This window comes from Mercenaria mercenaria, unplaced genomic scaffold, assembly GCF_021730395.1.
Source record: "Mercenaria mercenaria strain notata unplaced genomic scaffold, MADL_Memer_1 contig_3242, whole genome shotgun sequence".
NCBI lineage: Eukaryota > Metazoa > Mollusca > Bivalvia > Venerida > Veneridae > Mercenaria > Mercenaria mercenaria.
The window spans coordinates 10,372-28,061 of record NW_026461364.1 but is presented as its reverse complement, the minus strand read 5'-3'; the positions used below and the strand labels follow the sequence as shown (position 1 = coordinate 28,061).

General features: G+C 35.7%; 1 protein-coding gene across 1 annotated transcript; it reads right to left on the bottom strand.

Moving 5' to 3' along the window:
* Positions 1–1,079: 1,079 nt before the first annotated feature.
* Positions 1,080–17,227, bottom strand: LOC128552864 (putative methyltransferase C9orf114 homolog). Its single transcript, XM_053533934.1, has 5 exons — positions 17,102–17,227; positions 5,531–5,561; positions 3,387–3,518; positions 1,955–2,151; positions 1,080–1,121 (listed from the first exon to the last, which is right to left on the bottom strand). The coding sequence occupies exons 1-5, from the start codon at positions 17,150–17,152 to the stop codon at positions 1,080–1,082; spliced, it is 453 nt and encodes a 150-aa protein (XP_053389909.1). The 5' UTR covers positions 17,153–17,227.
* Between the last annotated feature and the right edge of the window lie 463 nt (positions 17,228–17,690).

The following is a 17,690-nucleotide window of genomic DNA, read 5'->3' as shown; positions in this document are numbered from 1 at the left end:
CGCCACGAGAACTATACTTTCCCAGAAGTCATGTGATTGGTACAGAGGTATCTATAACACTTGGGTCCGGAGACACACGAAATGTATAGAGAAAAACGACGAATACTTTGAAAAAGTTTAAATGACTGACGTCACTGACGTCGTTTTACTTGCACCCTGTGCGCCGTGCTGTAAGCAGTGACTAATTTTATAATACCATGAAAATGTAACTACTGATTTGTTTACTGTAAAATTTTCAACAGTTATTGGGTGAAAATTAAATATTTATGCTGTGTATATTACGATTATCTATTACAAACCATTTGCTTAATATACCGAATGTCTACGTATTTTTTGATAGCCCCTCGTATGCAGTATAAATGTGCAAAATGAATTAAATAAACAGAATAGATGTATACTAATGTATGATTTCAAATTCAAAATCATTAAAGGATGAATTTCAATCATCATTTCAAGTCTTATCGTAAAACTGTGAATATATTGCATTCTGTTTTTGTTTGTTTACATTTCGCTTAATTAAGATGTGCACACTGCCGTGACCTCTAGACCAGATGTTCATTAGGGGAGTTCACGCAAGTTTTTTCTGTAACGTTGACTAAAGCATAAAATATATGGAGCATCTCTGCAATATGGAATATTGAGACAATGTGACTGGTGCACGATGGAAGATAAATTATCGCTTGTTTACTATCAGTAGTACACATTTACTGAACTGCGTGTTTTAGGTATGAAATACGCGAAATGGGTTAGTATATTTTCCCGTTCACGACCATGGTTCTTATAGAATACCTAGGGGTAGGGTATAACATGTACAGAGGCATTTTCTTTCTGATCTGGCGCAGGTGGTCTAACCACGGATAGAAACATATTAATCCGTATCGATTCTTAACGATCCGTACCCGAGCCGTACCATTTACTGAACTGCGTGTTTTAAGTATGAAATACGCGACTGAAATGGGTTAGTATATTTTCCCGTTCACGACCATGGTTCTTATAGAATACCTAGGGGTAGGGTATAACATGTAGAGGCATTTTCTTTCTGATCTGGCGCCAGTGGTCTAACCACAGATAGAAACATATTAATCCGTATCGATTCTTAACGATCCGTACTCGAGCCGTACCTGAAATTAGTAATCCATATCAATCCGTACCTATCCGTACGGCTCAGGTACGGACCGATACGGATTACTGCATTTCTATCTGTATCTAGATGTAGCTACCAGCACCATATGTGTGACTGTGGTATTAGTCAAGAGCCATAACTGGTCAGGTAAATTCACAATTACAACACTAGCTGCACAACTATATATGGTAAACAACAATCTTGTTAGGTTTGATGACTCTAGCTCAAATACTTTCTGCGATATATGCACAACACAAATTCAAACAGGCGGATAGACAAGGGCAGATTACATCAAGACAGTTGGCAGTAAAACAACTAACTGTTTGTAACATGTTTTATTCAACATGTCTTTTTCTGGATATGATTACAATAGGTAATTATCAACTGACTAATGTCAATAGGTGATAAAATTTGTGCATAATAACTTACGCATTGAGTTTTATTAGCAGGGCACTAGGACTATTTAGCTTGGCAATGTGCCCGATTGAAAGGGCCTGGTGATAAACCTGACCCTGCAAACTCATGTCCAACTTCGTTAGGCAACTATAGACCTCAAGTTAACAATTGTAAGTCCTCAATTCTGGAAATTGTGCATTACAAGGGTTGTCCCAGAAAATCGCTAACTTTTTTTTATCATTTCGAAAATAAGAGACGCTTCAAAAATTATTTTTACTGATGTTATTTCAATGAATACTCTTCAGGACTATAGTTTAAAATTAAACATCAGTCCTGTTATTTGAGTGTTTTTCAAATAATGGACTTTTTTGGGACAAACTATAATCTAGCCGCTGCGGGCAATGTATATGATATATAATAATTAACTTGACCTACCTGTCCAGCAAGGTAAGTTCTCAGCTCAGGTGATTGTGCATTGTCTAGAATAGAGCCAGGTAATGCTATTGACAATGTATATGATATATAATAATTAACCTGACCTACCTGTCCAGCAAGGTAAGTCCTCAGTTCTGGTGATTGTGCATTGTCTAGAATAGAGCCAGGTAAAGCTATGGACAATGTGTATGGACGACCTGAAACAATAAAATTACCTATGAAACTATATATATATATATAATGAAAGTCATCATCTTACATTCTAGATATCACAAAGTACAGAAAGTTTCAACGATGGGTTATCTCCAATTTTCAAAACATCTGGTGAAGATGATTTTTTTTTTCTTAATTACCTAAAGGAACTGAAATATATCTAATATAAGTCACAGTTTAAAATTTGAAAACTATGTTGGCATATTTCTGCATATGATAACCAGATAAGTTTTGCGAAAATGTATCAAGTTTTAGCAAAACCAGAAAATTTTTCGTGAAAACAAAAGCTTTCATGAAAACTGCACATATATGAAATGGAAAAAATTTGCGTTAGTGCCCACATCTGCTTAAGAAAACAAGATAAGTTTCGCGAAAATGGACCAAACTTTTCTCGAAAATAACAGTTTTCATGAAAACAGTAAAATCTTTCAGATCGCTATACAACATAGTACATTCAGTATCAGTCTGTGTCTTTCATTTCAAGCATATATGCAACAGCCTAACACATGTGTACTATTGTTGTTTAAAGCGTTCCGCATGTTTCTATTTTTAGATCAGTAACAAATTTTAACAACTTTTCATGAAAAGATTAATTTTTAAGATCTCATATCTTAACTGCAGTAGTGGGCACTATCGTGCAATTTTCCACTTAATATCTACATTAATTTTCTCAAATAGGTTTTATTTTTTCGCAAAAGCTTTCGTGTTTTTCGCGAAAACTAGATATATTTTCATGAAACTTTTTTGGTTATCGTATGCAGAAATATGCCACCATAGAAAAATTTCTCAAAATTTTGCAAACAACATAACATAAAGGACTTCCTGTATGTTTTATCATGAAAACTGTTGAATAATAACGAACAAACTAGCCAATTAATATCCAGACAATGGTATGCTCTCTACTTCAGTCCTATTTATACAGGCATGCCTTAAACGTTTTTTTTTTCTTAGAAGAACAGATGCAAAATTTTCTCAAAAGTTCTCTCAAAATCTCATTCTCACATACCAGAGGTCTATCATGGTTGAATCTCTGGCACATTTTGTTTGGTTACATTACAGGTAAAAAAGGTTCAGTTTCATGACAATTTTCGCAAACCAACTAAAAATTCATGGTGAAAATAATGGTCCTTCCCGGTATTGAAAAAGGAATATCATTAATTTAATTCTTCAGGTTAATTACTAAACAACCAATTAGCAGAATAAATCATTTCAATTCTACCTAATCTTTCTTGTACTTCCTCTTCTTCCTCTTTCACTTTCTTTGCTTCTTCTTCTTTCTTCTCAAGCTGTCGTTTCTTTGCCAACTGTTTCAGTAACTTTTCTTCCTTCCATTTTCTCTTTGCTGCTTTGCCTGAAGAATTCAGGTAAAAAATAATAGTCTGAGTTAAAATGAAAGTTTAACCATTAACTAGCACCTTAATATAACTTACATAGGCAAATATTGAGGTATTTTCATTTTATTGTACGTAAACAGAGATTAAAAATTGTTATATTATATAAACTGAGAGGGTCATGATGACCCTGTATCGCTCACCTGAGTAATATGAGCTACATGTTTCAAATGTCAAAGTGATGATTTTTAGAATTTTTTTGGAAGATTTTCCGATATACAATGAAGTAACCCCTGAGGCGGAGCCAATTTTACCCCGGGGGTCATGATTTGAATAAAGTTTGCAGAAATCTACTAAGCAATATTACATATCAAATATCTAAGATCTAGGCCTTCTGGTTTATTTTAAGCAAATTTATGAAGATTTCTATATGTACAATCAAGTAACCCCTGGGCTGGGTCAATTTGACCCTGGGGATCAAGATTTGAATAAATTTTGTAGTGGTCCACTAGGCAATGCAACATGTCAAATATCTGAGCTCTAGGCCTTCTGGTTTAATTTTAATAAATTTTGAAGATTTTCTATGTACAATCAAGTGACCCCATGGGGTGGGGTCAATTTGATCCCGGGGGTCATGATTTGAACAAATTTTGTAGAAGTCTACTAGGCAATGCTATATGTCAAATATCTAAGACCTAGGCATTTTGGTTTATTTTTAGAACTTTATTTTTAAAATTTTTCTTAGTAAAATCAAGTGACCCTGAGGCGGGGTCAATTTTGACCCTGGTGGATATGATTTGAACAAATTTTGTAGAGGTCCACTAGGCAATGCTACAAGTGAAATATCTAAACTCCAGGCCTTCTGGTTTATTTTTAGAAACTTTTTGAAGATTTCCCTAAGTAAAATAAAGTGACCCCTCTGGGGAGGGGTCAATTTTGATCCCGGAGGTCATAATTTGAACAAATTTTGTAGAGGTCTACTTGGCAATGCTTCACACCAAATATTTAAGCTCTAGGGCTTCTGGTTTTTGAGAAGAAGATTTTTCAAGATTTTCCTAAGTAAAATCAAGTGACCCCTGGGGCGGGGTCAATTTTTACCCCGAGGTCATGATTTGAACAAACTTGGTAGAGGTCCACCAGGCAATGCTTCACACCAAATATCTAAGCTCTAGGCTTCTGGGTTTTGGGGAGAATATTTTTAAAGTTTTTCCTTTCGGTTGCCATGCCAACCAAAGTTCTGCATGGAATTCAATTCTTTGAACAATTTTGAAAGGGGGCCACCCAAGGATCATTCCTGTGAAGTTTGGTGAAATTCTGCCCAGTGGTTTTCAAGAAGAAGATTTTTTTACAAATTGTTGATGCACGACGCACGACGGACATCAAGCGGTCACAATAGCTCACCTTGTCGCTTCGTGACAGGTGAGCTAACAAAGATCAGGTTTGTCAATACTAATGTTGTCTAAAAAATGCTATATAACCCAAGTCATGGAAATAACTTGGTGAATCAGGCCCCAGGCCATTTAAAACAGTTTTTGCTCAAGTGATCTAAAAAGTAACTGTTTGTTTGTTATGGGCTTAGCCCTGTTTTTCAACGATGTAACAGCAGGCACCTTCCAAAATTATTTGCATGAATCAAAGGTTGAGGATAAAATGACTTTAGACAGTGTCTTTCATTATCTGCCACAAAGAACATAAGCCTCACCAGGGCATCAAACTCACAACCCCCACAAACCATAGAGCTACACTCTCTTTAGTTTATACTAGTTTATTTGAGGTCGATTGTGAAGCAAGGTTTACATGTACAACTTATATTAATCACTCTCGACACCTCATTCCTGACGGAATCCATCGCCATAAGGCTATGAGAGAAGAGGCCAGTTTCCCTCAAGAGAGCTACTGGTACCATTTTTCATGCCTTTGGTATGAAGTAGCCGGAATCCAGGACATGAACTCCCGCTCTCGGAGAGGACGCTCTACCACTAGGCTCTTTATGCAGACTAACAAAAAAGAAACAGAATAAAACTGTACTTACGCTCTTCTTTCCACTTCTTTAGTTCTTTTGGCTGAAATTCAGACAATTCTGAATATAAATACATGTTATATAGATGTTCTAGCTGTAAACTGACAAAAGGTATAATGTTTAGCTTTGTCTTTGCTGCAACAAGATACTGTCATTGTTGCAACAAGATACTGTCATTTCTGCATCAAAATACTGTCATTGCTACAACAAGGTACTGTCGTTGCTGCAACATGATACCATAGTTGTTGCAACAAGATACTGTCAATGCTGCAACAAGACATTGTCACTTACATAGATGTATGAAGTGGCCTAGGCTACAAGTATATCTTTTTGTGAAACAAATTTTACAGATCTATAGATGATTCATTGTGCAACAAATGTGATGACCAGCTGGTTCTAACGTTCATTGGGCAATGCACACTTATCATAGGAAGCTTGGAGCTGCAGTTCAACTAGTCAAGACATTTTGTAAATGGAGTGGGATTTTTTAAAATAATTTTTATTGCAAAATTTCTTGTGTTTCTCTGTTGGCAACAGTGAAGTACAAGTGCTATCATGAATATCACAATGAACAATAACGTGTATTGCACTGAAGAACAGCAGAAATATATATAGGAAAGATGCAAAAGAAGTTAAACAAGAGCTGTTCGTACGACAGTGCACTCAACTTTTCTCAGTGGTTCTCTGGGTCGAGTGGTTCTCTAGCTATTGATTGAAAATGGTTTTTAATGTTCAGGACCCTGTGACCTTGACCTTTGACAGAGTGACCCCAAAAACAATAGGGTCATCTACTCTACATGACCAATCATCCTATGAAGTTTCAACATTCTGGGTCAAGTGGTTCTCTAGTTATTGATCGGAAATGGTTTTCAATGTTCAGGCCCCTGTGACCTTGACCTTTGATGGAGTGACCCCAAAAACAGCAGGGGTCGTCTACTCCAGCAGCCCTACAAGCCTATTAAGTTTAATCTATTTATTTATTTATTTTGTTGGACTTAACGTCGCACCGACACATGATAGGTCATATGGCGACTTTCCAGCTTTAATGGTGGAGGAAGACCCCAGGTGCCCCTCCGTGCATTATTTTATCACGAGCGGGCACTTGGGTAGAACCACTGACCTTCCGCAAGCCAGCTGGATGGCTTCCTCACATGAAGAATTCAATGCCCCGAGTGAGGCTCGAACCCACATCGATGAGGGGCAAGTGATTTGAAGTCAGAGACCTTAACCACTCGGCCACGGAGGCCCCCTCTGAAGTTTGAAGGTTCTAGATCAAATGGTTCTCCAGTTATTGATTGGAAATGAAGTGTGACGTACATACGGACGGACAGGGCAAAAACAATATGTCTCCCCCAGAAGGGGAGACATTATAAATTAGAACTGATAGAAGGGTGGTAGCAAATACTTCTAAGCTGGGACTAACTTGCAGACACAGGGCGACTGTTCCACAGAGGTATATGCTTCTTGGAAAAAGGAGTTTGCATGATAGTGTGTCTTTGAATATGGTATCAAGTAGTCCAAGTATCTAGTAGGTCTAAGGTGACTGTGGTCTACAAAAAACAAGGTGTTGTTGGATCTTGTACAATATAGTAACTGCGCTATCTTACGGCGTTGTTCTAGGGTTTGCCAGTTTAGTTCATTTAACATTTTGGAGACACTACTGGTGTAACTGTAGTCATTATAGACATGATATCTTGAAGCAGATCTTTGGACTTCCTCTATTTTATGGGTTAGGTATTTAATTTTTTGCCATGGTTACCATATGCTGGAACAGTACTCTAACTGGGGTCTAACATAGGTTTAATATACAACCTCTTTATTTGGGGTTTAGACATTTTGTTTGAGAAAACTTAGGGAATTTTTTGCTTTGGATGTTACACTGTTGATATAATTGGCCCGAGATAGGTCTTTACTAATGGTTACGCCTAAATATTTGGCAGAATCAGTCGATATTAACTCGATGTCATGCAGCTTATAAGGGAAGATAACTTTTGCAACTGATTCTTAGGACTCCCCTATGTGGATTGAATTCCATGGACCAACCAGACTCCCAGGTTTCAAGACTTAAAAGGTCTTGCTGTAGAGCTTAGGCATCACTGTTTGATTTGACCGTAACATAGACTATTTATCATCTGCCTCACCTTGCCCTTAAGGTATTAGATCACTAATAGTAATGTTTACACAATGGCCTTTGCTTGGTATTAGAGGTGCGCGGTATTACCGGTAACCATGGTACAATCTTCCCGTGGTATGGTACTAAGGGTCATTAATCTAACTAACATAAGTCAAGTTAATATTCCGGTGTATTTCTTTCTTTAATTCAAGTAACTAGTCTTCGTTGTTGCTCACAGTAAAATAACTTATAATAAGTACTTCTGATTTTTTACAATATTTTTATGACCAATACCTTCAATGACCTTAGCTGTTAGTCTTACGATAAAAATGGTGGTATACCGTGGTATATACCACAGTAATAAGGAAAAAACCGTGGTATACCGTGGTATTTTTTTCAAGGCGGTACCCAGCCCTACTTGGTACATGAATATTCTGAAAGGTAACCATATTTTGCACTAATTTGCAATTTTTAAACAATTTTTACCATGCCATTTTTTTTTTAAATATAATTTTTGTATAACTTATAAATGGTATTTCTTCAAGCTCAAATACAGACTAATTACAAAGTGATAGCCACTATCCAAAACGTTTGCAGAGAACTCATTTTACCATTAATTTTAAAAAAGGCAGTGGCTACGTAGCCGGTTCCGGCTACCTAGACTAAAGGTCTAGGTAGCCCGCTCTATATATACATATCCTATATGGGCATGTAAGTAAAGGTAACCGGCTTTAATAAACTATCTATAAAGGATTATAAGGATCATAATATTAGTTAAATAAGATACATTTTTTGTGATTTATTATGTATTATTTGTGTTTTACCTGTTTATTTTGTGGTATTTACGCACTCATATTATATCGGCGGACATTTTGTTATGTTAGAATGTACTCGATACATATTCGAGATACAGTGATTCATTCTTAAAAGAAAACAAAACAAACAGTTAAAAAAGGCAAAACAAAGAGCATCATCGTACATTAAATTATGCGGCTCTACTAAACATAACAGCGTTTGATAATTTCGAATGCCTTTTTTAAGCGTAAATTTTAAGTGATCATCACTTTCGCACTTCTATGAGCATCTTTAATTAATTAACTAATTTCTTTCTCATTTTTTCGCCGATTTGTCTATAAGTCAATGATCTTGATTGGTTCTTATTGTTTGTTTGAACATTTATTCAAAGGCAGCGTGATAAATGTGAAATGTAAAATTACATGTACTAGTACATATCAAAAGACCTAATTCTAAAGGATCGCCGACAACTGAAATCATCTATCAAAAATGTTTTTTGTTTCTTTTTTTCAATTTATAATTTATACAAACTACAAAAATTCATGAAACAGTTTATTTTTAATTAATAAACATGCCATTTAAACACGCTGATGACCATAACGACACTTTGGTCATTTGTTGATAACATAATATCGGCCGATATGATACGAGTGCGTAAATTTATACGGCGAAATGAACAGGTAAATTACAAACTCTTAGTAAATAGGCCCTAGTAAATAATAAGTCACAAAATGTAATTTATTTAACTAATATAATGACCCTTTATAATAAAGTTTATTAAAGTTGGCTACCTTGGCTTACGTGTTCATATATAATATGTATACATAGAGCCGGCTACCTAGACCTTTAGTCTAGGTAGCTGGAACCGGCTACCTAGCCACTGCCTTTAAAAAAAGAAACATCAAACTATTGGTAAACAATTATAAAAACCCTACATTGGTAATACCAAAGCTAAGGTATTTATATATGTTAATCGCTTTTATTCTTGATATTGTTTAAACTTTTGAGGACGAAATATCCGTTTCTCGCATTCTCGGGGTTTCTCATATTCTCGTTTTTTGCCTTAATGTTGTCAAATAATTTAATGTTTGTTTTTATCTAGACAGGAATGGTACAAAACAGATACGCTGAAAATTTCAAGTGATTTGAACGCATATTGACGAAATTATCAGCATTTTACTCAATTTTCATTTTTGATTTTATAATAGAAAGCCATTTAACCTTTTTCTGTTTAAAACACTGCATTAAAACATAATATTTTTGGACTTCAAAAATTATGCATCATAAAAATCTGAAAAGGGGAAGTAATTCTAACTAAACTGAAGGCAACAAAGTTATTTCTATCTTGATAAGCATTATATGTAATGTTTAATAAATGCAGGGTTTCCACTGGCCTTAATTTTTTTTCGCCACAAAATATCGAAGTCGGTGATGCGTCTGCGGGGTTGGGGTGCATGGGGGTGCATGCACTGTGCATGTTGCTTTCCCCCTCTTGAAATTTTTGAAGTACAGGCATGAAATGGTGGCCTTTGGTGCATTTTAAGGTCCAAAATTTTGAGGTAATGGAGGGGTTAATACCCTCTTGATGCTGGGGAGTGGAGGGGTGGGGGGGGGGAGGGGGTCAGGTGGCTTTCCCTCTTGAAAAGAAATACAAGTATGGAATGGTGGCCTCAAGTGTTTTCTGGGTCTTAATTTTGAGAAAATATCATTCTTATTCCTTTGCCAAAATAGCAGGGTGCATCTTTGATGAGTATAGGTCATTTCTCAGCTAACTGGGGGAAGGGAGGGGGCGGGCTCCAGCCCCTGAAGCCTGGCCTGGAATTATATTTCAAATAAAAGGGCTTTATATTAAATAAAACAAACAGTATTTTGCATCTGACAAAATTTTATTTTAAATTAAAAATACAATTGTATAGGCAGGTCTGAAGTACCAAAATTAATCTGAAATTGGGGTCGCGAAAATGTGTGACAAACGAAAAAAAGGACAATCTAGACTAGCATTAACTATAAAATGAAAATTTATAACTTATTTTCTATGAGTTGAGTTTTACTATTGATTTCTGCTTGTTTATCACAGTTTTTCATTGGAATTTGCCAAAATCAATCTACGAACATGATTTAAAAATTATTGGCAATTATCACGGATGTCCCGTCGTTCTACAAAATATAACTTTGAAATGGCTACTTTGACACTTCTTTCGTGATTCTGCTAGTAAAAACATGTATAAAACAGATTTATATGAAAAACATTGATTTATGTTTTTCATTTAACACCTGCCATTGGCTTTTTATTCAGTAGATCTCTAACAGTAAACTATCTGGCCAAATTACTTCAATCAGCGATGACAAATGTAAAGGCGGAGCTAAATAAATTTACCGATAAAATACGTCACGCATTATACATGATCCAAAGCTGTTATTGGTTTATCGCATATCTAAATTAAAGTCAAAGATCAAGATGCACGTGGCAGCGTTGTGTAATGGATGTTGAATCGCTAATCTCTCGGTTGGTGACACGCTGTGTATTGTGTATTATGAATGGAAATGGCCGCGGGTAATATTGATTTTTAGGCTAGATAGAGAGAACTTTTTGCAAAGAAATACACATTATAAAAAAACATGAACGGCAATATTTTTTCGTCACCTTTTTATTTTTTTCGCCATTGGCGACTCTTGCGAATTGCAGCGGAAACCCTGAAATGGACCAAGTTTGAAAGAAATATCTTCATTATTAATTTTTTCAAGAAATATTACTTTTTGCAGTGTTCAAAATTCGCGGTAGTCCGACAGCCCGTGGCTACCAAATTTCAGCTCGGGCTACCGATTTTCCGCAGGTACAAGCCCGACCAGGCTACTGAATTTTCCTAATTTGTTTAAAAAATCATGCCAATTAAACGAGTACTGCATCCAGACTGAGAAACGCTTATGGAATTATTGTTGGTTTTGCACTCTCATGTGTTGACAATCAATCACAGTGTCAAAGACGTAACCGCAGCGCTAATTGGCTGAATACAATCACCTCTAACATAACGGATTATTTGATTAGCTTTCATACTTCTCGTGAAAATCTCACAAGTACCTGCAGTAGGCGGAGCTTAAATTATGCTATCAGCGTGTGTGTAAATGTGTATTCAGCACTCATTATTACATCTTGCAAATTGTCAACAGTCCGAGTTGCAGTAATTGGTGAGTGCGGATCCTAAAAAATCAGGCGTAACAGTTTAGATTTTGGAAGTGTCTAGGGGTACGGATCCGTACCTCTAGACATGCCTGTTAGGGGTTTTCTAGGGGTACGGACCTCCTTTTTCTAGAGATTTAGAGTTATTTACATCTTAAATTTTGTTGAAAATGAAATAACAAATAAGTCTTAACCAGTCTTCAGTTAAAACTTGGATCTAATTGGTTTACAGATACCAGCGTTCACCCGATTGTTTATCTTCTCTTTCAAAACCTAAATAACCGAGGAACTCCAAATGAATACACTGTTCCGTGTTAACTGTTGATCCATAACAGCTAGATTAATGAATGAATCTATCCCTTAAATGACTTCTATTTGAAATTCAGCAAAAGATATAAATAAATTAATTAATTAGGCATAATAATATGCACCAATTTATTTTGTTATTTTATTTTGTTATTTAACAAGGTGTAATGATAATCGGCACGGAACTGATTGTTTAATAAATTATCAGTTAAGCGACATTAAGTAAAAGAAACTGTTTGTGAAAACGTCCCATGTATCTCGATCGTAACAACTACCAAATGTGTGAAAAACACAAATACACTAAGAGTTAATTATCAATTAAAGAAAGTTTTTCCCCAACATATTTAACATAATTTTGTTCAATCTTTATATATCTTTTTTTCTGCCATTTTGAATCCTCGTGATTTATTTGGTGTTCCTCGGTTATTTACGTTCCGAAAGAAAATGTAACAAATCGGGCGAACGTTGTTATCTGTAAACCATTTAGATCCAAGTTTAAGGTGAATTCTGATGAAATGTCATTTGTTATTTCATTTTCAACAAAATCTGAAATGTAAATGACCCTGAATCTCTAGAAAAATGGAGGTCCGTATCCCTAGAAAACCCCCAACAGGCTTGTCTAGAGGTACGGATCCGTACCCCTAGACACTTCTTAGATTTTGTTTTGGCAAGGAGTGTCATGTCCGATGCTTTTGAACTCTGACGATGCTGATCTGGACTGGAGTATTTAGATTTAAATTTTTAAAAAACATGGCAAACATGTACTGTATGTTTTTTTTATTACTTCAAACATGCATAGAGATGTCTGTAAAACAAAATGTTATATGGTGCAAAAAATTAGTATTTTAAGGTATTAAAGTTCGGGCTAGTGAAATTGGTGTCGGGCTTGGAAAATTTCCAATCTGGTAGCCCGAACGGGCTAGTGGATTCAAATCTGAATTTTTGTACACTGTTTTGTGTCATACTCAAAAGCTAGTTCAATAACATTAAACTTGCACAGGGCGCCTTTTAATATTTGGACGTTCAACATGTCCCTGTGTCAAGCTTAATCGAATGTCAGCCATTTGCATAGCACAGATTACAACTTTATTTTATTGAAGTGTAATGTAGGAAAACTCTCAAACACGTGAAACATTGGTTTACCGTAACTAAAACTGCACCACCAATCACTTCCCCGACGCATTTCACAGAAACTTCTAGCGTAATTTATTGAAATATCACGAACAATACAACACCGAATAAATATATAGAATCAATTATACATGCTTAAACGAAAACAAATACGTTTAGCCCACGACACTTGTAAAAAATCTGTGGACATTATTTAACGCATGGGTACCGCCGAACGCATATGGACTAGCCTTTTAAACTGCTTTGACAGCGACTTTACAACTAATTTAAGTAACTTTTAATAAAATTACAACCAGTAAATGCTGATTACACCCTAGTGATGGGACATCGGTTGGAAAACTCCAACCGATTATCGGTTGGAATCGGTTAGCAAACCGATGCGATGTATTGGTAAAATAATCGGTTGAATGTTATTTATTTTCATACTTGTTTATTCAGATAGTCATGTCTTTAAAGTGACTGTTTTACTTAAAATTCATATGCTCTTTTGAAAAATAAAGAACTACCATTAATCAGATGTTTTAAAGCTGGTTCATGGTAAACAGAAACTTGTTTAGTAATGACTAATTAGTTGCAGACAGGGAAACAACAATAAATTGCAATCTGGTTTACATACATGTATCATAGACTCATAGCTGTCATTTGTGACAGTTGACTGGTATACCTGTACTTGGAACATATCTAGCATATAGCAAGGAAGTACAGATATTTCAGTCTTTCTCCGGCTGACAAAAATAGTGATTGTAGAAAATCATTAAATGAATTCAGTTATTTTTCGGTAATATTAATATTTTCATACAATGGTTACCATAGCCTGACACTACTGAGCAGCACCATGTTCCAACTACTTGTTGCTATGGCATATAGCAATGCCAGGAAGCTTGGTAAAAAATGATCAGATAAAAATCAGAGTTTAATCTGTTTCCATATGTACACTGGTCAGCGATACTGGGTAAACGGAATTTTGGCAGAAAAAAAATTATGACAACTGCAACTGAAACACCAAAGTTCTTTCTACTGAAATTACGTCATGGACACTGAAATTTGACTGCATTAGTGTCCAGTTTCAACAGATAAATTCCCTCGGGCATACCGTTGTAAAATACGGAAATTTATCAATGCTTCGTTAATTGTTTTGGCCCCACTTTTATTGACGCCGCCATGTTAACAGCTGATCCTAACTGTAAGATGTTAAATCCATTTTCATTGGATAACTGAAACGAAATACTAACGTTTGATTGTCGGCATACTTCTGTTTTACCCGTTATGCATGCAGGTAGTCCATATTTCGGATATTCCTAAGGTAAACATAAATTCTCACGCACCGTATTTCCCTTCGGAAACCTTCGTTCACACCAGTGTAGATTCGTACCCGCTATCGACTCTAAGAAAACATAATCGATTATCGGAATCGGTTGGACTTTTCTAGCCGTCAATCGATTATAACCGCTAATCGGCCCATCACTATTACACCCATTGATTATAAACGTATGCATACTACATAGACAATACGTTAGTAACGGGCCGCATTTTGTTTTCAAATCTGACCGTGATAATATTTTTTCGTCTAAAATTAATCTTTATAATAAAGAAGATTTGACAGTTCGTGTTGTGTTGTGAAAGTGAATGGATGTAAATTTCATTTTCAAAGTGCGGACTGATCTTCAATATCTTCAGTAAGACAGTATGTTCAATGGATGTATAAATTAGGTTTCTTTGTAAGTTGTTGGTATTTAGCTATCGCTTTCAAGTCACTTCTACCGTGAACTTGTAAAACCTTCCGCAAGAACTTTTGCGGAAAGCTCTACTGGGAAATTCATACTTTTGATAAAATGTCGGACTATATGAAATGTCAAAATCGTAAAATATTGAAGTCCGACATTTATTTATAGAACTAACTCAAAAGCCCGATCCGGCAATGTTACCTGTAGGATACCTGTAGGATGATTTTGGGCTCTGAAGTAAAGACTAGGTCCTTTTTAAGCCCCTCTTCTTTCGGACTTTATTTATGACGTTATTACTGCAAGTTCTCAAAACAAATTTGGTAGTTGTGTTGGCAACAGATAAAGAGTACTTAGTTACAAAAGTTGTCCTGACAACATCTATTCTGTTCTCAAAACTGGTACAGCATGTCTCCCTGCCAGTGATGGTCAAGTCTGGTCTTGAAACTATGGACATCCTTGGCATCAACCACTTCTTGAGGCAACCGATTCCACATGTCAATCACTCTACGTGAAAACTGATTTTGACAAAAGGTTGTTCTACAACGGGGCTTTTCAAGTTTTAAGTTGTGTCCTCTTGTAGATGATGAATAACAGAAAAAATCTTCAAAGGAACAGTCATCTATACCTTTAACAATTTTGAAAGTCTGGATAGCATCACCACGAATTCTACGATGAGCAAGTGTTGGTAAATTCAATTCCCTAAGACGTTCTTCATATGTAAGATTTGTAACAGAAGGCACTAATTTGGTAGCTCTTTTCTGAAGTCTTTCTAAACTATCTATGTCTTTTCTAAGATATGGATACCAAACAACATTAGCGAATTCCACATGTGGTCGAACCAAGGCTGTATACAGCCTCAAGAATGCATACTTGTCAAGATATTCAAAAGATTTACTTATAAGTGCCAAAATACTATTTGCTTTATTAATCTTAGTAGAAATGTGTTTACTAAATTTCAAATCGCGTTCAAACAATACTCCAAGGTCTGTTTCTTCTATATCAGATTTTAGTTTGTTTGTGTTCATAAAAAATTCTTTCTCTGGGTTCCCATACCCGTAATGAATTACTTTACATTTGTTCAGATTAAAAGTTAGTTCCCATTTTTCTGCCCAATCGCAAATTGAGTTCAAATCAGTCTGAAGATGGTCAGATTCTGTAGTTGGTGCATATAACTTTGTATCATCAGCAAAGATTTTAATGTTGGTGTTAATTCCATCTACGACATCATTTAGAGTCAGTGTACCTGGTTTCGCACACTTTTTACACACTTCTTGAAATAAACTGAAATATGTGGAAGCAATTTATTATTTTGCATTTTCAGGCAGAAGAATAGATACATGGCTCTTTATTTATGCACTAGGTTATTCTTCATGTGATAACTGCTCACCACTGTTAGCTCTCCAATATAGCCAGAAAATGACCCATTATTCGGACATATTTGTACCCGGTTTCGCACACCGTAACTAAAAATTCTCTAATTCTTTGTACAGTACGGATATTGGTTGAATCGAAATTGCACAACACTGATACTTCTGTAGAAACTGTATTTTAGCTGTCATTATCATAATGATGTCGCTATACCATGCACAAGCGAGGTACTCTCAGTGGTGTCTAATTTTATGCTGTCTGGGTGATACTTTTACTAGAATGTGGGACTTTATGTACCAGTCCACTTATGTACCAGCCCTTTATGTACCACTTTATGAGACTTTATGTACCACATATAAAGTAAAATAATATTTAAAAAAAATCCAGCATTAATTGATCTCTATGAATTGTTCCTTATTCCAATTTTGTGAAATGCATTGTTAAACTGTTTAATCACTTTAAATATTTAATTTAAGTCAATTTAAAATGTTGGCCCATATTGTTGATTTAATCAACAATTTCACAGTAAATTACAACCAAATTATCACCTATTATCACCTATGCACAATAGGTATATAGATAGAAAGTATAGCTACTATATAATATATGTGGTACATTAAGTCTCAAAGTGGTACATAAAGTACCTGGTACATAAATGAACTGGTACATAAAGGGTCGCACCCCTTTTACTACACTTTTATATATCTTTGTCTTTTATCAGGATGCCTGCTTGTCGTTCAGAAAACTATAGGAACATTCAAAAGGAGACCTGGTCCCTTGATTTCACCAGTTTAAATTTCTCTTGGCAAGTATTTCATTACAAGAAACGGAAAATTCTTTGGTGTGCGAAACCGTGAACTGTGCGAAACCGAGTACACTTACTCTACATATATAAGTCTTCTTTTTTTTGCCTTGGCTATTGAGCGACTCTAATTTTAAAGAACAAGTCTATTAGGGAGACAACATACATTTGTTGGAGGTTCTTTACTTGGTCTGGCGTATGTATTTGCTGACTCCATGAATAATATCGCAAGGTTTTCAAAATCTTGCGATTTTGCAAGTTTTCGGACGCTTGTGCTGAGCGTTCCCGTGATAACGATCAAGTTTAGAACATAACCTGTTTCACGGACTGTTCCGGACAATTCCAGCAACCGGCAGGTGTCTCTAATCAGGTAGTGGCTAGATAAAGACAGTTTTATAAATAGATAAATACAAGTTTTTACCACATAAAACATATAATAATTACACTTTAACGGAAATATATAACCTAAGAGTACATTCTCTACTGTAATCTACACTAAAATGGAAATGTTGGACTTTATTGAAGGTGTTTTAAAACACCAAAGGACTCTATCGACGAAATCATGGCGTAAACAGGAGATTATTCAGCAAGAATAGATTCTAAATAAAAAAAGTAAAGGTCTTGTTTATTATAGTGTCACCCCTATTGAAAGGGCCAGCCAATTTGACTTATGAGACACTTTTTATTGTGCGTACCAATTACCTCCCAACTTCTACCACTATGCCAGGCGCCAGGCATATAGAAATCAGTAACCA

Excerpts from the sequence above, each read along its gene's own strand:
- LOC128552864 (XM_053533934.1), bottom strand. The coding sequence starts at position 17,152 with ATGGAGTCAGCAAATACATACGCCAGACCAAGTAAAGAACCTCCAACA. Across the intron at positions 5,562-17,101 it reads GTAAAGAACCTCCAACAAAT|CCAAAAGAACTAAAGAAGTG; the intron begins GTATGTTGTCTC and ends TCTGAATTTCAG. Across the intron at positions 3,519-5,530 it reads AAAGAAGTGGAAAGAAGAGC|GCAAAGCAGCAAAGAGAAAA; the intron begins GTAAGTACAGTT and ends TGAATTCTTCAG.